Consider the following 20892-nt stretch of genomic DNA (forward strand, 5'->3'; position numbering starts at 1 on the left):
AACACTGTAATAAAATAAAAAGCCGTCACCCTTCCTCCGTCCGCTGTCCGACGGCTTTTCCACTCTCTCTCTGTCTAGACCAAAGACTCCCCAAAACTAATTGCAATTTTTTTGTAGCTTGAATTTATTTGATCGAGATCTGTGATATTGGCTATTGGATCTGGTGGTTTGCTGGATCTGAGATGGCGCTTTCGGGGATGAGAGGATTGTCCGTTTTCATCAGTGATGTTCGGAATTGCCAGAATAAAGAGCAGGAGCGGCTTCGTGTTGATAAAGAGCTAGGAAACTTGCGCACACGTTTTAAGAATGAAAAGGCTAGTCTTTCTCTATCAATCCATTTTAATTTGTTCTTTTAGCTTGCTCTTCCCTTTGTCGCTGTCAGTGTTTGATTGATTTTGAATATGTGGGCTCTGGTATGACATGCAAGCCTCAGTTTTGAAACTGGACTCGAGATGTAATTCAGGGATACTGTAATCACTTTTTAATTTTACATTGCGGGAATTCGGATCGAACTCATAGGGAGAAATGGCTGGACTTTTTTTATATCTAGGGTTTTAGGGTGGAGATTAAGCAGCTGGAAAACGCTCCAGTGCGTGTAAATTGGTTAGATAAGCTGGATATATCGAATTTGTTAAGTTAATTAATTGTTGGTTACTGTCGACCTGTTGATTCGGAGAATTAAATACACCGGGGAAAGCATTTTCTTCTTCTGTTTTTCAATTCTTTAAGATTCAAGTATAATAGTTATAGCCTAAAGGTGTCCTAATAGCTTAAAAGTTGTAATCATTTGGTAAAGAAATTGGAATTGGTTAGGATCATAAATCATATCTTGTGAAGGAATTTGGTTTTTCAGATGTGATCATCTTCACTTCATGGATGGGAATGGAATGTATAATGGAGGTGGACTAGCTTCCAGTCTGGTGCATTTCATTGAAACTTTTATCCTCATTGAACCAACTATATCACAGCTGAATCTTCATTGGCCTGTTACATGGATAATGAGTTACACATTTGGCTTCATTTCAATATACTGATGTAAGAAACAAAAAGAAAATGAACGAGAGGCAGGCATTGACTCAAATTCATTGGTTGGAGAACTTGCGAATCTTTAATAGGAATTTAAGATTTGCTTGACCTTTGGTAGACACAAGTTTCAAACGTGTTGTGCTCATCAACTGTAGTCTTGGATCTTGATGCTTATCTGTTCAATAAAAAGCAATGTCAAATGGATAATTGAAGGTGGCTACATTTATTTTCATGATTGCAAATTTTGATAGCCCCTTTTACTTAACTCGTATGCATTCACTTAGCAGGGTCTAACACATTACGAGAAGAAGAAATATGTCTGGAAAATGCTTTACATTTATATGCTGGGTTATGATGTTGATTTTGGTCACATGGAAGCAGTTTCTTTAATATCTGCTCCGAAGTATCCTGAAAAGCAGGTATCATATGCCAGAAACTTTTGCATTATCATAGTTAAACTGCATCTCATGACTGTTAGTATTGACTATGTAAGTAGCCAAATCAATTGATAAATGAAATGTGGTTCTGCATATAGTTGTTAATTGCTATCAAGACCGACTTTCTAGTATTTATTTTGTAAAAGGATGTTGTGTTATAATTGCCTATTATAATGAGGTTCTACCACTTGACTGTTTGGTTAGCTGCATTTCCGTTAACATAGCCCTACTGTTTGATATATTAACGGTTCTTTGAACTCAATCCAATCCATGTTGAATATTACATGCTGAATTTTATAGTTCGTACATCCAGTTCAATTGGGAGATAATAATAATAATTGTGTTTAGTAATGAATTACTACTCGAAAAAGTCAGTCAGCTTTTATTTTTAGTGTATATCTTAAAATAATAAATGATTGATATTAATATTTGTGGAAAATCCAGAGGGAATGAAGTTGTTGGTTTTACCACTGCGATTAGGGAAGTTTGAATGAATTATGAAACCACAAATAGATTTAACACTAGAATACCCTGATAAAACCAAAAATTATTGTCACTATATGCCAATATATGCACTTTTTTTTATTGTAAAATACATTAACTCATCACCACCATGCTCTGTAAAATTGGATTAGAAATTTTGATGGATAGCTTTGTTGATGTGTTTAGAATGTAATGCAATTGGTTGCCTTGCTCTTTCTGGAATACGAAGGTAATCAAGGTAAGCTGTCAAGTGTCAATAGAAAAAGATATCAAGGGATATGTTCGATGGTCATTATAATGAGTATGTGAATGTTCTCAAGAGGATTAATGTGTTTAATATCTGGAAGAATTTACATCCACATTTCTATATCTATTTTATTTGTAGATTTCGGAATCAACCGAGAATAAAATTATGTCTCTATTCATTTATATTATTACTTTGGCCAAAAGTTGCCTTACAATGATATATGATATTACCTGTACTCATATATTTTCTTCATGATCTAGGATCAACAATATGTTTTTATCAGTTTTTCATTGAAGTTAGCTTGACTCATATTTTTCAGGTTGGATATATAGTCACATCATGTCTTCTCAATGAGAATCATGATTTTTTGAGACTAGCAATTAATACAGTGCGGAATGATATTATTGGTCGTAATGAGACTTTTCAGTGTCTAGCTTTAACATTGGTATGCCTGGATCTTCTCTTCTTTTTCTGGATACCATGTTCTTTGAATTTATTTTTTTTCCTTTACTGTGTTCAATCCTGTCATTTTGTTCAGGTTGGAAATATTGGTGGGAGAGAATTTGCTGAATCCCTAGCTCCTGATGTTCAAAAATTACTCGTAAGTGAATACTAATTTGAAGGATCCATGCTGATGCAGCTATTCAATGATGCTGAATGTTTATCTTGTTCCAGATTTCTAGTAGTGTCAGACCACTGGTGAGGAAGAAGGCAGCATTATGCCTATTGCGCCTCTACAGAAAAAATCCTGACGTGGTGAATGTCGATGGCTGGTAAAATAAATATATGCCACTAATTTTGTGTTTATCTGAATGCATGACAAAGTGATTATCAACTGTCTTCTTCATTGCAGGGCGGATCGAATGGCACAATTGTTAGATGAAAGGGATCTGGGTGTCTTGACTTCTTCTATGAGTCTTCTAGTTGCTTTAGTTGCAAATAACCATGAGGCATATTGGAGTTGTGTTCCCAAATGTGTTAGAATACTAGAAAGGCTTATCAGGAACCAAGATGTTCCCCAAGAATACACATACTATGGTATTCCATCTCCCTGGATTCAGGTTTGTGCTTATCTTGATCTCCGTTTCTTTCCAGATGTGATATTAATCTAAATTCTATTTGTTTAAAATGACGTAAGTCTGTATCTTTCGTCATATTACCAGGATGTCCTTTAAAATTACTTCCTGATCTGATTTTATTTTACTGAAGAAAAGTTTTGAGCTCGTGCAGTGAATTAGCCAACCTTATCCAAGAATTGATTGCTAGCCTCAAATTAAATCCCTTAAGTTACCTGAAGAATGTGATTGACATTAGAATTAGCTCTGGTTTCATTAAATATAAGATATGAAAGTATTGACGTATAGAATTAGCTTTAATTTCATTAGATATAAGATATACGATATGAAAGTGTGAAGTGGTTAGATAAAATTTGAACACTTATCCAGGCCCAACTGTTGAAGTACTACGTGGGGGGACTTTAGATTGTCAATGCAACAGGTGACCAGTGATTTGAGTTGAGAACTTTGTGGTGATGTCAGATTCGAATGATGCATTAGCAGAATTTGAAGAGAGAAGTGTGGGGTTTCTGTTGACCAAGACAGTGGGACAGTGCTAGCTAACATTGGCTATGGGATATGGAGAGAAATTTGCTATGTGATTTGTGTCTCTAGAGCGCAAAGGCTGGTGGGAAAGAACAGATGAAAATTGAGACCCACTTTACTTCTGTTTGATAATATTTTTGGCAACCATCCATCTATTTATAAACAATAAATCACAATGGGGAGATAAGGGGGAAATATAGTGCTGTTGGGTTGACCAAAGAGCAGGACAATGCAAGCTATCATTGGCTTTGGGATGTGTACACTGATAAAAGTTGTTGTTGTGGATTTACACAGAAATGATGACGATCAAGATGATAATATAGTACCAAAAATACGGAATAAAATAATTAATAAAAACACAAAGATTTGCGTGGTTAATCTAATATAGGTTACGTCAACGGAGCTACTGCAAATCTTTATTATATGGAGAAAATTAAAAATGTATACAAAACACTTAATATCTCACAATCTCAACTCAGAATATAACCTAGAATATATTTTCTTTAACTCACAAGAGAACCTCTACACTCGAGAAAAGACACACCGTTTTTTTTTTGCTTTATTTTACAATGCTGAAAAGCTTGTTGGGATAAAATTATGCACTTATTTATTGGTGAAATCTTCCAATATGAACAATGCAGCCTCCAACCAAATTTGACACGGTTTTGACAAAATGTATTGTTTACCATTAAATATAATGGCCCATCTTACCTAACATTTCTCTCACTTGAAGACTTGATTTCAATCATGTCTTTACACTATTAATGCAATGGCTTATATCTCCTCATTTATGTATAGAGTCCAACTGGACATAACTTCAGTTTGTCAATGATCACAACCTTTGTGAACATATCGGCGGGATTCTTACTTCCAGGAATCTTGCCAAGAAGCATCAAGACTCCATCTTCCAGTACTGATATGATGAAATAATATCGAATCTGTTTATGCTTTGTTCTAGCATGATAAACATGATTTTTTTGCTAAATGAACAACACTCTGACTGTCTTGGAGCTTGTTTGAGACCATAAAAGCTCTTCTGAAGTTTGCATGCCATTTTCTCTTTTCTGCGTACTTCCAAACTCTGTTGCTGCTTCATATAAATATCTTCATCTAGGTCACCATGAAAAAATGCCGTCTTTACATCTAAATGCTCTAGATGTAAATCTTCTTTTGCCACTAATCTGAGTACAGTCCTGATAGTGGTTGGCTTAAGCACTGGAGAGAAAATCTCAGTATAATCAATGTCTTCTTTTTGTTGAAAACCTTTTACAACAAGTCTTGCCTTGTACCTTTTGCTACCATCATGTTCTTCTTTTAAATGGTACACCCACTTGTTATGTAAGATTTTTTTGCCTTGCGAAAGTTCTGTCAACTCCCACGTCTGATCAGATGACAGTGAATCCATCTCATCTTCAATGGCTAACTCCTATTTGGTTGAATCATCATTTTGCATTGCTTCTTCATAGGTCTCTGGTTCACCTTTATCTGTCAGCAAAATATAGTGAAGTGCAGGGGAGTATATCTCAGGTGGTCTAATTGTTCTCACAGATCTTCTGAGTTCAATCACCAGAGTTTGTGGGTTATCATCTTGTGCAGTTGCTTCTTCATCTTCCTGGTTACTGCTTTTTGATTCATTCACATGAATATATGTCATTGGCACTTCATCAGTCTTTTTGACTTCAGGACTTTCATCTTCAGTTTCAATGTTTGACTTGTCCTTGTACAATACTTGCTCATTGAAGATTACATCTCTGCTCCGAATGATCTTTCGATTTTGGTCATCCTAAAAACGATAACTAAACTCATTATCTCCGTAACCAATAAAGAAACACTTCTTTGATTTCGGTTAAAGCTTTGTTCTGCTAGCAGAGTCAAGCGGTATCGAAGGTCCTCTGTTGATCAAATATGCTGCAATGTTAACAACATCAGCCCTGAATGATTTCGATAAACCAGAATGCAGTCTCATGCTCCTAGCACGTTCATTCAGGGTCCTGTTCACCTTTTCAGTTACACCATTCTGTGGAGATGTATTAGGAATGGTTTTCTCCGTTTTGATCCCGTTCTCTACACAATATTTCTTGAACTCATCATCTTCATATTCACCACTACCATCAGACTGTAAGCACTTCACCTTCAAGTTGGTCTCATTCTCAATTATAAGTTTCCATCTTTTAAAGGTCTCATAAACATCAAATTTATTTTTTAGAAAATAAACCCAAATTTTCCGGCTCGAATCATCGATAAATGTGATTTGCAGTTCTTTTTCAAGTGACCAGTTCACCACAACTCCAACATTTCAAATTCTTTTCAAAAGTGTTTTTGCCTTCTCCATTTCTTGACTTGGACCTACCGCGCCCTCTGTTAGATCTTATTTCGCCATTCCCGCCTCTTCCTCTGTTATCGAGATTTAGAGCAGATCTCGATGATGTTCCTTCACCCGAGTCCATCCTGCAAACTTCTTCAGTGAGAATTTGATCTCTGACATCATGAAATTATAGCATTCTTTTCCAACAGAGTTGTTAACCGCTGCCCGCATTGGTTTCCAAACATTTGGTAAAACGCCAAAAGAATAAGTGCACGAATCTCATCATCAAAATTAATTTCAACCGATATTAGCTAAGAAACAATCGTTTTGAACTCACTGATGTGTTTAGCCACCGAAACACCTTATCCCATTTTAAGTTGAATACTATTTTCATGAAATGTACTTTGTTGTTTACTGATGGCTTTTCATACATGTCCGATAAAATGAAATCATCTTTTATGTGGTTTGTGCCTCCGGCACGTTATGTGCTTCGTTTTTCGTTAGGGTCAATCATATTACACTTAACACCTGTCGGTCAAGGAACTCCCAGTCATAATCCTCCATCTTTTCTGATTTCTTTTTTGATAGAGATTGATGTAGCTTCATGCTATACAGATAATCTCTAATACGTAACCACTAGAACGAAAAATTTGTGCCGTCGAACTTGTTGATTCCCGGTCCCGGTCCCGGTCTCGATCCATCATCTCCGGCCATCGTTTTTCTAGCCTTAGCAAAAAAATCTAAAAAAAAAATTTCTGATGTGGAAGATCAGACAAAACTGCAACCACATAACATACTCTGAATTCTAAGAAATTTTACGAGAAAGTTCTGATACCAGTTGTTGTGGATTTACATCTAAACGATGACGATCATGATGATAATATAGTACAAAAAATGCAAAATAAATAATCAACAAGAACACAGATTTACGTGGTTCACCCAATATAAGTTGCGTACACGGGGCTACTGCAAATCTTTTTTCTGGAGAGAAAATTACAAGTGTATACAAAACACTTAATATATCACAATCTCAACCTATAGTATAACCGAGAATATATTTTCTCTAACTCACAATAGAACCTTTACACTCAAAGAAAAAAAACACTCTTTTTTTTCTTTGCTCTCTATTTTACAAAGCTGAAAAGCTTGTTGTGATGATATTACAATGCAAATTATGCACTATTTATAGGTGAAATCTTCCCATATGAACAAGGAAGCGATATTCCTTTTCTGCAGCCACCAACCAAATTTGACACGGTTTTGACAAAATGTATTGTTTACCATTAAATACAGTGACCCACCTTACCGAACCGTTATATTTTATTTTGACTTTGTATCCTGTGTGGCATGTGGGGATGGAGCAGACGAAAAATAAACCAACCTTTTGTTTGTGTCAGATAATGGTAGCAACCATCCGATCATAATGACTGGTCTCTCGTAGGTGATTTCTGATGTCGACCTTATGCCAAAAAAAGAAAAATGAAAATTGTGCGCATGGTCAATATTCCTCAGGCTCGAGCTTTACTTTCCAAAATGCTTATATTGAGCACAACACGGTTTGGCGAAAGATGAGCCCTTTAAGGGTCTTTGCATGGTTTATTGGTCCCTAATTAGTCAATTTGCAATCGATAAATCTCATGCAATTTAGTAGTGTGATGGCCCTGATAATAGTTTTTATGCTTGCTTGGGATTTTCAATAGTTTCAGCTACCTTGTGCACATTTGCCCAGATTTGAGCTAAAAGAGGAGGCATGGTCATTATTTTTTCTTGGTTTGTCTTCCTTGTTTATCAGATGAAATAAATCCGTGTGCGTTGAAGTTTTAATCTTAAAATAGCAGCACATAAAAAGAACCTTTTTCTAGATTTACACTCTTAGTATCCAATCATTTCTTGATGCTTTTAACATCTGGCTCTGCAGGTTAGGACAATGAGGGCTCTTCAGTATTTTCCAACCATTGAAGATCCAAACACTAGGAGATCATTGTTTGAGGTCTAAATTGATCTTTTTAGTTTGTGATAACCATTTTATTTAAGTTCTAAAAGAATTATGATGTAATTTTTATATAAGTGCGCCAGCATGTGTTTTTGTATCATGATCTATCATCTCCTCAATTATCTCATTTTTTGTGATCAGGTGTTACAAAGGATATTAATGGGAACTGATGTTGTGAAAAATGTGAACAAGAATAATGCATCACATGCTGTTCTTTTTGAAGCCCTTGCTCTCGTAAGTTTTGTTTCACAATTTCATTTGGTTGTTATTTACTTAAAATTGTTACATTGCAGTTGAACTTAGGGATTTTTTCCTTTTATTACCAGTTTGATTGTTGTTCCATTAAAGGGCAGAATTAATGTGATTTTTATGCAAATGTATGGATTCATGATAAACTTTTAAGAACTGGTTATTAGCTGGTGCTGAGATGTTAAGTGAGGAATGTAGGCCACTAGGCCTTAATTTAGTGATGAAATGCTTGTGATTTTGTTGTGAAGCTTCCTTTATGATTTTTCACTCAAGGTGCTGTTCAAGTGTTTTGTCTTAGCACAAGTAATGTATATCCTTTAAGGAGACATCTCTGCATATGGTGGACGGTTGGTGAGGGATTTCCTCCTCTCTCTCTCTTCTCTCTCTCTCTCTCTCTCTCTCTCTCTGTGCATTTTTGCGGGCGTGGTGGTAAATTTGACCAGTAGATAACAGTTCTCGTGTCTACTTCTTGAATGTAGGTCATGCATCTTGACGCAGAAAAGGAAATGATGTCTCAGTGTATTGCATTGCTTGGTAAATTCATTGCTGTTCGGGAACCTAATATAAGATATCTTGGTTTGGTGAGTTGTTCAGCTTTACTGTATCTATTCCTCGATTTTTTACCACACCAAATTCACTAGTAATTGGGTTCTCAAATTACAATGGTGTAGCTGTTGTGAGGCGATTGTTATTGTGTTACTGCAGAGATCTGAATATTTCTCTGGTGCAGGAGAACATGACCAGGATGTTGATGGTCACAGAAGTACAGGAGATCATCAAAAGACATCAAGCCCAGATCATCACTTCCCTGAAGGATCCTGATATCAGGTCGCCTAAATTGTTTCATGTTTTTCACTAGAGTTACTTATCTACTAAGCATTACAGTTAGTGTTTGTATCAAGGTTATGAACAGTTGGGTGCTGTGTCTCTTCACTTTATGATCCGTATCTATAATTTTCATTTGCAAATTTCAATTGAAACAAAAGGCATAATCGGATTACATGATGCTGTCGACATTTATTTTCTTGAAGTGGGTCTGTTTCCTTGTTACTTTTAATATATGATAAAAAAAAGTTAGTTTGTTTCGGCTTATGTTTAAGCTGAGGGCTTCTGATGAACGATTATTTCTACAGTATTAGGAGACGTGCACTGGATTTGCTATATGGCATGTGTGATGTCTCTAATGCAAAGGACATAGTTGAAGAATTATTACAGGTGCATATTTACATAAGTGGCCTTTAATTATATTTTTTGGTTGCTTTAACTGACCAAGATGGAACAATTGGCTGATTTTCATCTGGTCTCAGTATCTTAGCACAGCAGACTTTGCAATGCGTGAAGAATTGTCACTTAAAGCTGCTATTCTGGCTGAGAAGTTTGCACCTGATTTGTCGTGGTATGAGATTTACCTTAAAGTAGATAATATAGACAATGTGTGTGACATACTAAAAAAATGTGTAACTAACGCTGATGGAATGTCCTTGATACCGTCATTTGAGTATTTTCTTTTAAATTATGGTGGTTGTCTGTCATGATGAGGTATTACCAATGTGCTTTTTATGTAATCTTACTTTTTTTGTACCATATCAGATTTAATTGGACTATATTAGATGCATTAACTGTGCTCTGTCAAAGGCAAATCTGCAGAACCCAGAGGGCTCTTTTCTCTACTTATCTTTCGTTAGAGAAGAGATAGTTTTACAAATTGCAGGAGAATAGTAAAGAATTTCCAATAATGCGCTAGATTTGTGGGTCAACCGGGTTTAAAATTATGAAAGGTTCATTTATGTTGTTAGATATTAACTCACTTTTATCAAGGTTTAAAAAATTATGAAAGGTTCATTCTATGTTGTTGGTTCTTGGTTCACTACTGCTGAACATCAAATTTGGAGCCTGTCCAAATGAGCTATGTGAGCCTACTGTGGTGGTTAAGGGGTTTGAAACAATGCCCTCATGTTAAATGAAGTATTTGAAGGTCAAGTTCGTTGATGTCTAGTGGATTAGACTGTCTGATGTGATGTCCAGAAAATCTAGAATCAGATTTAGTCTCTTTCCATCAATATGTAGAATAAGCTTTATGTGATATTATACAGATCTGTAGGTATTTAGATTGTTTATATGACAGTTTGTAGCAAGCTTGATATAAGAACATAAATACATCACTCTCTCGTTTCCAGGTATGTTGATGTGATTCTTCAGTTGATTGACAAGGCAGGGGATTTCGTCAGCGATGACATTTGGTTTCGCGTAGTGCAGTTTGTGACTAACAACGAGGACCTACAGGTAATTGTCACGTACGTTGCTGCATAGTGTTTTTGTTTTTGTGAAATGACATTTTCCGTTCTTCTCATATACTTCATTTTGTAATCTTGTCAGCCTTATGCAGCATTAAAAGCTAGAAGTTATATGGATAAGCCTGCTACCCACGAGACGATGGTGAAGGTGTTACATCACCTGTGGTTTTAATATTCTTCAATTTTTTATTGGGGTGAACTATAGCCTATGTTGCATGGATACGGATATCCTATCGAATACGATACTGATACGGCGATACGACAAATTTTGAAANATATATTCAGACGAGGTATTTAAGAAGAAAAACAAAAAAAATTTCAATTTTTTTTTGCTGAAACGTATCCAAAAAACGTATTTCCATCTTGTCCATAACGTATCCTAGCCGTGTCCAAAACTTATATGATTGGTCAAATCTACAAAAAGTCAGCAACACGGATTTTGTTGTATCCGACACGCGTATCTGCGTGTCGTATCCGTGTCCGATGCCTGAGAATAAAAAATTAGGAGTATCCGTGCTACATAGGCTGTAGCTGATATGAATTGTTTCATCATATATTGTGGGCTAGAATTGAACTTAAATTTTACTTATGTGCTTACGTTATTTATTGAATTCCTGGTACACCTGATATGACCTGCTCCACCACCGTATACTACTAATTGTAGACTAGTCCTCTGTTCTGAACTATTAAAATATGCATGATGGTTGTATTTATTGGAACATTAAAATAAAATGTAAAGGTTAGTGCATACATCCTTGGAGAATACGGCCATCTTCTTGCCAGACGCCCTGGGTGTAGCCCTAAAGAAATCTTCATCATCATAAATGAGAAGCTTCCTGCCGTTTCGTAAGTGCATTTGTTCAACTTCTGTTGTGCTTTATATTTTCCTTCTACCATGTTTAACTGTATCAAATTCAACCAGGACTTCAACGATTCCTATTCTTCTTTCCACATATGCTAAAATTCTGATGCACGCCCAACCACCAGATAAGGAACTGCAGAGTCAAATTTGGGCGATTTTTAGCAAGTAATCACAGGAAGAAATTTGTTAGTGTTAATTGAATATTACTAGTATATGTCATGAGATGACCAATTGTTTCTTTTAAGGTATGAAGGGTGCATTGATTCTGAAATACAGCAAAGGGCAGTTGAATACCATGCCTTGAGTAGGAAAGGTGCAGCTCTAATGGACATACTTGCTGAAATGCCAAAGTTCCCTGAGCGGCAGGTACAAAGATGAGATTCCAGTATGGATTTAGAATTAGCTTACACTTTTTACATTGTTCTGCTGAGGGCTTTTATTTTGATTTGAAAATAAGCTTAATTCTTTCAGCTGCTATTCTGACTGTGTAAGTATTTGATTCTAGTCTTCATTGATAAAAAAAGCTGAAGATTCTGAGGCTGATACTGCCGAGCAAAGTGCAATTAAATTGCGGACACAACAGCAGACTTCTAATGCTTTGGTAGTGACCGATCAACTTCCTGCGAACGGAACACAACCTGTGGGCCAGCTTGGTATTGTGAAGGTGCCTAGCATGAGTAACACGGTAAGATATCCTTTTCTTAGTAGTGGCAAACTATGCTACAGATTTGAGGATTTGATGATCTGGTCATATTCATGTACGGAACAAAAATCATCTGTCAACAGGATGATAACACCTCTGAACAAGGAATCACACGTGAAAATGGCATTCTGACCGTAATTGATTCTCAACCGCCCAGCACAGTTTCTCCTGATCTCCTTGGGGACCTTCTAGGGCCACTGGCTATTGAAGGCCCTTCTGTTACCGCGCACCGGTCTGAGCCAAGTGTGGCATCTGGCTTGCCAAGTGGTATAAGAGCAGATGCTTTAGCTATTGAACCTGTTGAAGAGCTTGCAAACAATGTCCAGGTATAACTTTCTTATTACTTATAGAAATCCATACCCAGATTACCCGAAGGGTGGTATTATCTTGGGATCTGGGAGTCACTAGTATGACGGTTTTTACTAATCTGTCTTTATATTATATATAAATCTAGAAACCAGTGTATGATCCGATTGATCTGTCGTCAAGATCCGGAAATTTTATGTCACAAATTTATATGTGGGTGCTTCTAAATGCTTACTCAGGCTTCTTTGATTGGCTTACTCTATGTAGATGATGCATCTTAAATGATAGTTGATTTTTCTAGAGTTAAATAGTGAATCAATCATTTTTAAGGCTGCCTTAATTGATGGTATATTATAATGATTTGGCTTATTATTTAATATATTTTTTGCCACTGACAATCCCATAGGGACTAAAATTTGGTTAACTTTCCCACTTAATATATTAGAGCCACCCACATTTTCTCAGACAGAATGCTAACATTCTTGTCCACTGTAGCATCCGTTTGATGGTATATATATATTCTAAAATACGTCTATACAATCACTAGTGGGGATTCACGCATGATAGCTTTCAGAATTTTTTGTTAGGATAACCTGGATATATACACATGAAGAATAACCTAAATATGCACATACAAATAAAGCTAGGGAAAATCAAACTATCCTCTATGTTTTTGAGTCTCCTTGCATTTGTATGTGTGCATACTTGTGTGGTCGGTAGCAAGAGTCAGAGATTGGATTCCGTGGACCTTGTTCTTTATATTTCAAACATAACCAGTACCAGGATCAAAGATTGATTATGGGATTTAAATTCTTTTTTGCCTTGCATGTCTATAGTATTTAAAATCTGTGTTTAGAGAAGATTTGTAAAGTTCTTAATTAGTTGGTTCTAATGCTGCAACACCTCATTCTAGATGACTTCTCTCATGATTTTGTTCCCCCAATTACATTATTCTTGCAGCCAATTGGTGATATTGCTGAACGGTTTCATGCTTTGATAGTGAAGGATAGTGGCGTATTGTACGAGGACCCTTATATTCAGGTACAGTCTTTTCATTTGTTTTATCCAATTTTTATTTGTAAAGAATCTACTTCCTTTGTATCACCAATTGGTTTTAGCTTAGCTGATGATGATTGTTTCCCAGTGGTTGAGTGTCCACTTTTCTGATATGATTCCAGATTGGCATAAAAGCTGAGTGGCGATCACATCAAGGGCGATTTGTTCTCTTCTTAGGAAATAAAAATGTTGCCCCTCTCCTTTCAGTTCAAGCTATGATATTGCCCCCTTCGCATTTACAGATTGAACTTTCGTTAGTTCCCGAAACTATTCCTCCAAGGGCACAGGTTGGATCGCTTAAGATTTCTTTTTCTCATCAAATCCTGTTTTCCGCATTCTTTAGTTATGTTTTACCACTATATTCCTATTTTTTAGGATAATGAGATTAAAACAAAGTCTGTTGGTTTCTTAGGTTCAATGCCCCCTTGAAGTTATCAACCTTCGGCCAAGCAGAGATCTAGCTGTCCTGGACTTTTCGTACAAATTTGGAATCCATGTGGTATTTCTTGATAATTTTGTAACTATTACTGAAGATATTATATTGTATGTGTACAGCCATGTACACCTGAAGTGTGCGTGAAATGCTCACTCACATTCTAACTTGTTTTTGTTTGTAAAACTTTATATACGGGTGTCTCCATCAGCAGGTCAATGTAAAACTTCGACTTCCCGCTCTATTGAACAAATTTCTTCAACCAATCTCACTTTCCGCTGAAGAGTTTTTCCTACAATGGAGATCACTCTCGGGGCCTCCATTGAAGTTGCAAGAAGTTGTATGTGCTTGGTGAATTTTATCTTCAAACTCGTATTTCTTCTCAACTCAGACATAAAATACTTGACCTCATTTTGCATGAGCTTTCCAGGTGAGAGGTGTAAGACCGATGCCGCTGGCAGAAATGACAAACTTATTTAACAGTCTGCGGGTGATGGTTTGCCCTGGGCTGGTAAGTGCTTTCTCCTTTTTACTTCCGACCGATGCAACGGATTATTATTATATTTATGGCCTTTGTGTTGATGCTCTGATTGTTTTGATTTCATATGATTTCACATTCAGGATCCGAATGCAAATAATTTGGTTGCTAGCACAACTTTCTACTCTGAAAGCACACGAGCCATGCTATGTTTGGTAAAGCTCGTCTATTTTTCAGTTTTTGTTTTCTAGTGATCTCTTCAGGTGCTACGGTAACTGCATAAGGACCATTGGATGAAAAATGCGGGGACCAGCCTTCGGTCTTATGAACATATTCAATATGATTTCTATTTGTTCGATAAATCTTTTCAATGACCTGTATACACATGACACGCTAGTAGATTCTGCTGGTTAAAATTCTCATTCTGACATGCTTCACTGCAGCCGTACCAAAACCTTTTAAGAATTGGGTTATGAATTTATCTGCATTCAATTAAATGACTTAAAAAGTTTTACGTGTAAATTACTCTACCTAATTATGAATCTGATCTGGTCTTTATTATTTAGATGAGAATCGAGACAGATCCAGCAGATCGATCCCAGTTGCGGATGACAATTGCTTCTGGTGATCCTGTGCTAACATTTGAGTATGTCTTTAATGTCCAAGTCTATGTATTCGGATTATGCATCAAATTATATATGGTAAATTATCTTGAAACCATTCTTAGGTTGAAGGAGTTCATTAAAGAACAGTTGGTCGACATACCCATTCCTTCCGCACCTATGCCTCCTCAAGCTCAACCAATTAGTCAACCCACAACTGCTGCATCTGATCCTGGGGATCTTCTTGCTGGTTTGCTTAATTGATATATGTTGACACTGTCAATAGTAGAAACCATATTATGTAATGAACAAAGTTCATACAGCGCAACTGCCCCTACATCCTTAAAATGCAAAAAGGGCAGCAAGAACGTGAAGCTAGAGCTCACGGGGAAGATGATGAATCTGTATGGACTCGGCTTTGCATTGAAGTTATAAATCTTGGAGGTTGTGAGGTTTTCATATTCTTTTGCACAATTTTATTGTGCCGTAGCGGTGTTTTCCTTCTTTTTCAATAGATGTGTAATATTTTTCTCATGTTTTTTTTTGCCTCTTTTCTAGTCAGGTTTTTACTTCCATTTGTCTCTGTAATATGAAATATGGCACACGAAAATATTTCGTTGGTAACGCTAGAGCAGACGCATTTGTTTGTTAATGATATGATTTTTATTAGGAAGAATTTTTACTTGTTTTAATTTGTCTTATTGAATTTCGGCCTCAGTTTCTGCATTTACTATCTGTTCAATTAAATAATCGGTTAATAGCTACATGACTATTGAAATATTAACTTCGTATGTAAATTATTGGGTGACGTGGTTTTTCCATAAAATATGAGAACTAGAATGCATTAATTTCAACAATTCGTTCACAGGGTATGCCATTGACTTAAATTCATACGACTGATAACAAGTCATAAAATAAACATCATAATAGAAAGTAACACCCGATTTCCAAAATTTAGTCTCTTACTTTTTTCACTTGTGGACTCGATGTTTGAGTTTCTCCTTAGCTAAATCCTTTGCGGACTCTAATAATTTTATCTAAGTTTCTCGGCCGTTTGTTGGCCTATAAAAAGTGAGTCGTCTGATGATCAAGCATTGGCAAATAATTTGTAAGTTTTGGCATAAGAATGATCTTTCTAACTGCAGCGACTGTTGCAATAAGCCCCAGTACTGAGAAACACACAGAAAGTGTAAATTTTAGCCAGAGAAATGGGTTTCGCTACACAAGAGGAAGCACGAAATCGAGTGGCATGAAACCTAAAGCCCCAAGCAGTGCGTTGATGTCACCAAAAAATGGAAGCATTGCTGCGATTTTGGTCTATAACGACTGAGATTGATCAGTGATACCACTCTCGGAGCAACGTTTCGAGGAGAAAATTCCTCACTTCGAGGGATATATTGATACTCTTTGTGTTTTATAGATGACTACAACAGAAAATCATGGATATATTTTCTAAAACTAGAAGCTTTAAGTTATTTCAAGTGCTTTAAAAGTTGGTGGAGAATGAGAGGTTTTCCTATCAAGAGTTTGTGTACAGATATGGGAGGTGAGTTGATCACATCAATTGAATTCAATAAATTTCGTATGGAAAATGGAATCAACGAAATCAAATCCATTGAGAAGAATAAAACATGGACGTTGGTTACATTGCCTGCTGGAGCCAAGAAAGTTGGAGTGAAATGGATCTATAAAGTCAAGTATAATGATCATGGAGACCTTCAAAAATACAAAGCACGCTTAGTGACAAAAGGGTACAGAAAAATGGAAACTTACTTTGTCGATGAGGGTTTCAAAAAATGTCCAAATGAGTAGACCTTTTTCACAAAATAGAACGAGAAAGGTAAAATAATTATTGTGAGTATTTATTTTGATGATTTAATAATTATAGGAGATGATGAGGAAATTACATGAAATTTCAAGTATTAAACGATGCAAGTCTTTGAGATGACTGATCTAGGAAAAATGAAGTTCTTTCTTGGAATTGAAGTATCACATCAGCCCAATGGTATCTTCATCTATCAAAGGAAATACACAGTATAAGTGTTGGAACGATTTGGAATGTTGGATAGTCATGCAGTCAATATTCCAAATGTTCCAGGATGTAAGCTAAGCTAAGGATGAATGTGGAATTGCGATAGATGATTCGTACTGCAAGCAAATGGTAGGGAGTCTCATTTATCTTATGGCAACTTGACCAGATGTAATGTATAGTGTAAGCCTGATCAGTAGGTACATGGCTAAGCGTACACAAATTCATTTACAATCTGCCAAAAGGATATTTAGGTACTTGAAGGGCACAATTCGATTATGGAATTATGTACAAGAAAGGGAGCTCAAATGACTTGATTGCCTATACAGACAGTGATTATACCGGCGACTTAGATGATCAGAAAATCACTTATGGTTATGTTTTCCTTTTAAGTTTTGGAGCGGTATCTTGGCTTTCAAAGAAACAACCAATTGTTACATTGTCAACCACAGGGGCAGAGTTTTTGGCAGCAACAAGGTGTGGAAGCCAAGTAATATGGATGAGTTTTAGAACAGCTTGGACATGCTCAAAAGAAAGGTATCATAGTTATGTGCGGTAACAGTTCCACAATTAAGTTATCAAAGAATCCTGTGATGCACGGAAGGAGCAAACACATTGATGTACCCTTTCATTTCTCGAGAGAGCTTGCTGATAATGGAACCACTGAGTTATTGCACTGTGGAACAAAGGAGCATATTGCAGATGTAATGACAAAACCATTAAAGTTGGGTGCTTTCCATAAGCTTAGAAGTCATATGGGAAATTGCAAGGCAAAGTTTAGGGGAGGGATTGAAAGGATATTTATGTTCGTTTTAGGTGTTGACTTAAGTCATGTTTACTTATTCTTTGTTTCTGTTAATTAAATCCCTATTTTTTAGGATTAGTTTGTGAATGTTTAACGTTATTTTAGGTACTACGGTTAAGGCTACTCATAAAGTCAAGCTTGTTTAATAAAGTCTGAATTCATTCTTTCAAATACTGAGGAATTTGTTTCTTTCTTTATAGCATATCTCAAAGTGAAGATAAATTACCCTTTGTTCAATATAAAAAAAAATTTCAACTAGTTCGATTCCCATGCTGTAGTATGTTACGTGTGACTGTTGCCATTTTTCACATTTATTTTTCTTTACTGTGTAAGATTGGAAGATTGTACGTGGAGACAAAGTGATACAATTTCAAATACAGTAAAAAGTGTTTCTTCCAAATGAAATGACTGCCATTCCCAATATTCCCTAAAATGGGCCCTTTAATCTTGCATTGCCGACACTCGAGATAAATTCCATCTCTTAAATTTTAATCTGTCCTTTTTTAAAAAAATTGTATACATAAATAGTCCACGGTCCACTAGGGATTCTTCGTATTTTGTCCCACTTATTTCGTTCGTGGATTTTATGTTTTTTATGTGTAAAATATATTTTTATATATAATATTATTACATCTTTTCAAGTGATAAAGATTCTTATTCAGTGACTCGGTTCTCAACTTGTTTGTATGGATCAATTTTGTGAGATGAATATCTTATTTAAGTCATTCCTAAAAAAATTTACAAATAAACAAAGTTATGAAATGCATACTAAAATCGTCAAATGTTTGTTCATAAGTACTTACTATATGTTATAATTTACAAATTAACCTCCCTTGTGTAGAAGAATAATGAAGTAAAAGTCAATTTTTATTCCACTATATTTATTTAATATATATATATTTTTTAAATTTAGAGTATCTTGTGGGAATTAATTAGGAAAGGCATGTGCTGTCATATGCTTCTCCAGCATGTTAACGTGCAGTGTATATGTCGTCACGTCACCGAACCTTCATTTTCAATTTATGTTACTTCTTTATCTGTGATTCGATGAATCTATCCTTTCGCCTCCAACTTTATGTTTGGCCTGAAATCACTATACTGAATACGAGTTCATCTATTGTATGTATAATTTTGATATGTTTTATCACATCTAATAGATAAACATCACTTTAACAATGATCACAATATATGTTCAACATTTCAAAGAACAAGTCAGATTTACTTACTGTCTGTAGGAGAATTTTTTTTTCATGAAATCAGTATTATCTTTTGAATATTTTATAATTTCAATTTATTACATGAGGACAATATCACCTTTGTCTTGATACCCGCATTTCATGGTAATTTGATCGATCGTCTCCTGAAAAAACAAATACTGATTAAATTAATGTATGTACACGACATTTTCTGGTGGGATTAAAGTGTTAGAAAAATGTTAATCACGCATTCCGGTGAATCAGTAACATGTGTTTAACCCAACTTAATTGATATTCAGATTACGTGTCTTCGGGTGATTGTTCCTTGATTCATATCTCAATTTCTAAAAACTGGTTTAAATTTTTTTTGTCTTTAAATTAATAGTTATATATTTTAAAACATAAAATTTCTGGAAGACAATCTCACGAATCTATATTCATAAGACAGATTGATATGATTTCATATGATTTTTTGTGCTCTTACAAATATATGTTCAACATGTATTAAACGAAAAATTATAAATTTGGTTCTATACATTTTCCTATTCGTTAGTTTGGTCTTCTATATTATCAATATTCAGTCCTAATATAACTATCTTTAGTTTTTCTTGTGTGCAATTTTAGTTTTCTTTTCGGACATGACATTATCGTTTGCAATGTCACATTACCAATCCGGTAGAAGGACTAAAATTTCAATTTGAAAGATACAAGATTGAGACTAAATTGCTCAACGTAGATGAAACTGAATTTTTTTAACTGGATTAATAAATATATTATTTTAGACATGTCATGTCTACTTCGATATACGTTTTTAAATTAAAAAAAATACTTCTATATACGTTTTATTTCGACTAAGTTCCGTTACGAAACCAAAAAAAAAAACATGTGTTGATTTACGTTGTCTCATTAAGAGAGAAGTTTTATATTGATAACTAACTACGATTTTGTCGGTTGATTGAAGAGAATATTCTATTTTCTGGTTAGTTGAACAGAATATATGGATATGATTGATCCGTCTTATGAATAAACATTCGTGACACCGTGTCATAAGAGATCTAAGCCCACTCAAAACATAGTTGGAAAAACCTTGGATTAGAAGCCCATGTCCAATTAAATTTGAATTTAGTTGGGAATCAACGAACAAAAAATATTTTTTCATGAATGACTCAAATAGAAGATTCATTTCATAAAATGGACTCATTAGACCATGTCAGAAGAGTTTTTGTGTTATGATTTTTAAAAATGAAAAAAGAAGAAGATAATTTTAGTTCCTTCCAACGATAATTCAATGTAGATTAAGGTAGTGTTTGCTAATACTTAAAAAAATTGATTATTAGATTTTCTTTAACAAATGATCACTTTTTTAAACGTTCGAAACACTACCTAAAAAAGCAGACGTGTAATCTTACTATCGAGATTTTAATTTTTGTTTTTTTAATGAAATATTTTAATGTTTACCGCTATATATTTATAAATTTATACTCAATTAATTTTAGTTTTAATCAAAATTAATTATTTCAAAGTAACATCGATCAATAATTATTTTCTACTGGGAGATCATTTTACTCTTGTATGATAATTTTATATTTTGGTATATTTGTTTAACCAGGGCCATAAAATTATTAATTTGCCCCACCAGCTTTTTGGAATAAAATAATTTATTTATATTATAATACTAGTTGTCCAATTATTCTTAAAGGGTAAAAAAAAAGTCAATAATTAAGCAGAGCATAGAATGTCTCAAAGCTTAATTGCAGCAGTTAGTTATTGAGGATTTTAATAAGTAT

At 35.1% G+C, this 20892-nt stretch overlaps 1 protein-coding gene across 4 annotated transcripts; it reads left to right on the forward strand.

Moving 5' to 3' along the window:
* The first annotated feature begins 14 nt into the window (after window positions 1-14).
* LOC140973149 (AP-2 complex subunit alpha-1-like) lies at window positions 15-15767 on the forward strand. Of its 4 annotated transcripts, none has more exons than XM_073435748.1 (27): window positions 15-314; window positions 1314-1445; window positions 2513-2638; window positions 2732-2794; window positions 2869-2966; window positions 3047-3254; window positions 8018-8089; window positions 8234-8326; window positions 8821-8922; window positions 9072-9169; window positions 9475-9556; window positions 9649-9737; window positions 10519-10624; window positions 10718-10783; window positions 11375-11481; window positions 11558-11662; window positions 11743-11863; window positions 12003-12182; window positions 12284-12526; window positions 13467-13547; window positions 13685-13849; window positions 13975-14061; window positions 14207-14335; window positions 14426-14506; window positions 14617-14688; window positions 15040-15119; window positions 15201-15767. In XM_073435748.1, exons 1-27 carry the CDS (start codon window positions 183-185, stop codon window positions 15337-15339), a joined length of 3057 nt encoding a protein of 1018 aa, XP_073291849.1. In that variant the 5' UTR covers window positions 15-182; the 3' UTR covers window positions 15340-15767. The 4 variants fall into 4 exon arrangements, 3 of the variants coding, with proteins under 3 accessions (XP_073291849.1, XP_073291850.1, XP_073291851.1); XM_073435749.1 differs by having other exon boundaries at window positions 14210-14335; XM_073435750.1 differs by lacking the exon at window positions 15-314 and adding an exon at window positions 360-1239.
* Window positions 15768-20892: the final 5125 nt, after the last annotated feature.

This window comes from Primulina huaijiensis, chromosome 3, assembly GCF_012295235.1.
Source record: "Primulina huaijiensis isolate GDHJ02 chromosome 3, ASM1229523v2, whole genome shotgun sequence".
NCBI lineage: Eukaryota > Viridiplantae > Streptophyta > Magnoliopsida > Lamiales > Gesneriaceae > Primulina > Primulina huaijiensis.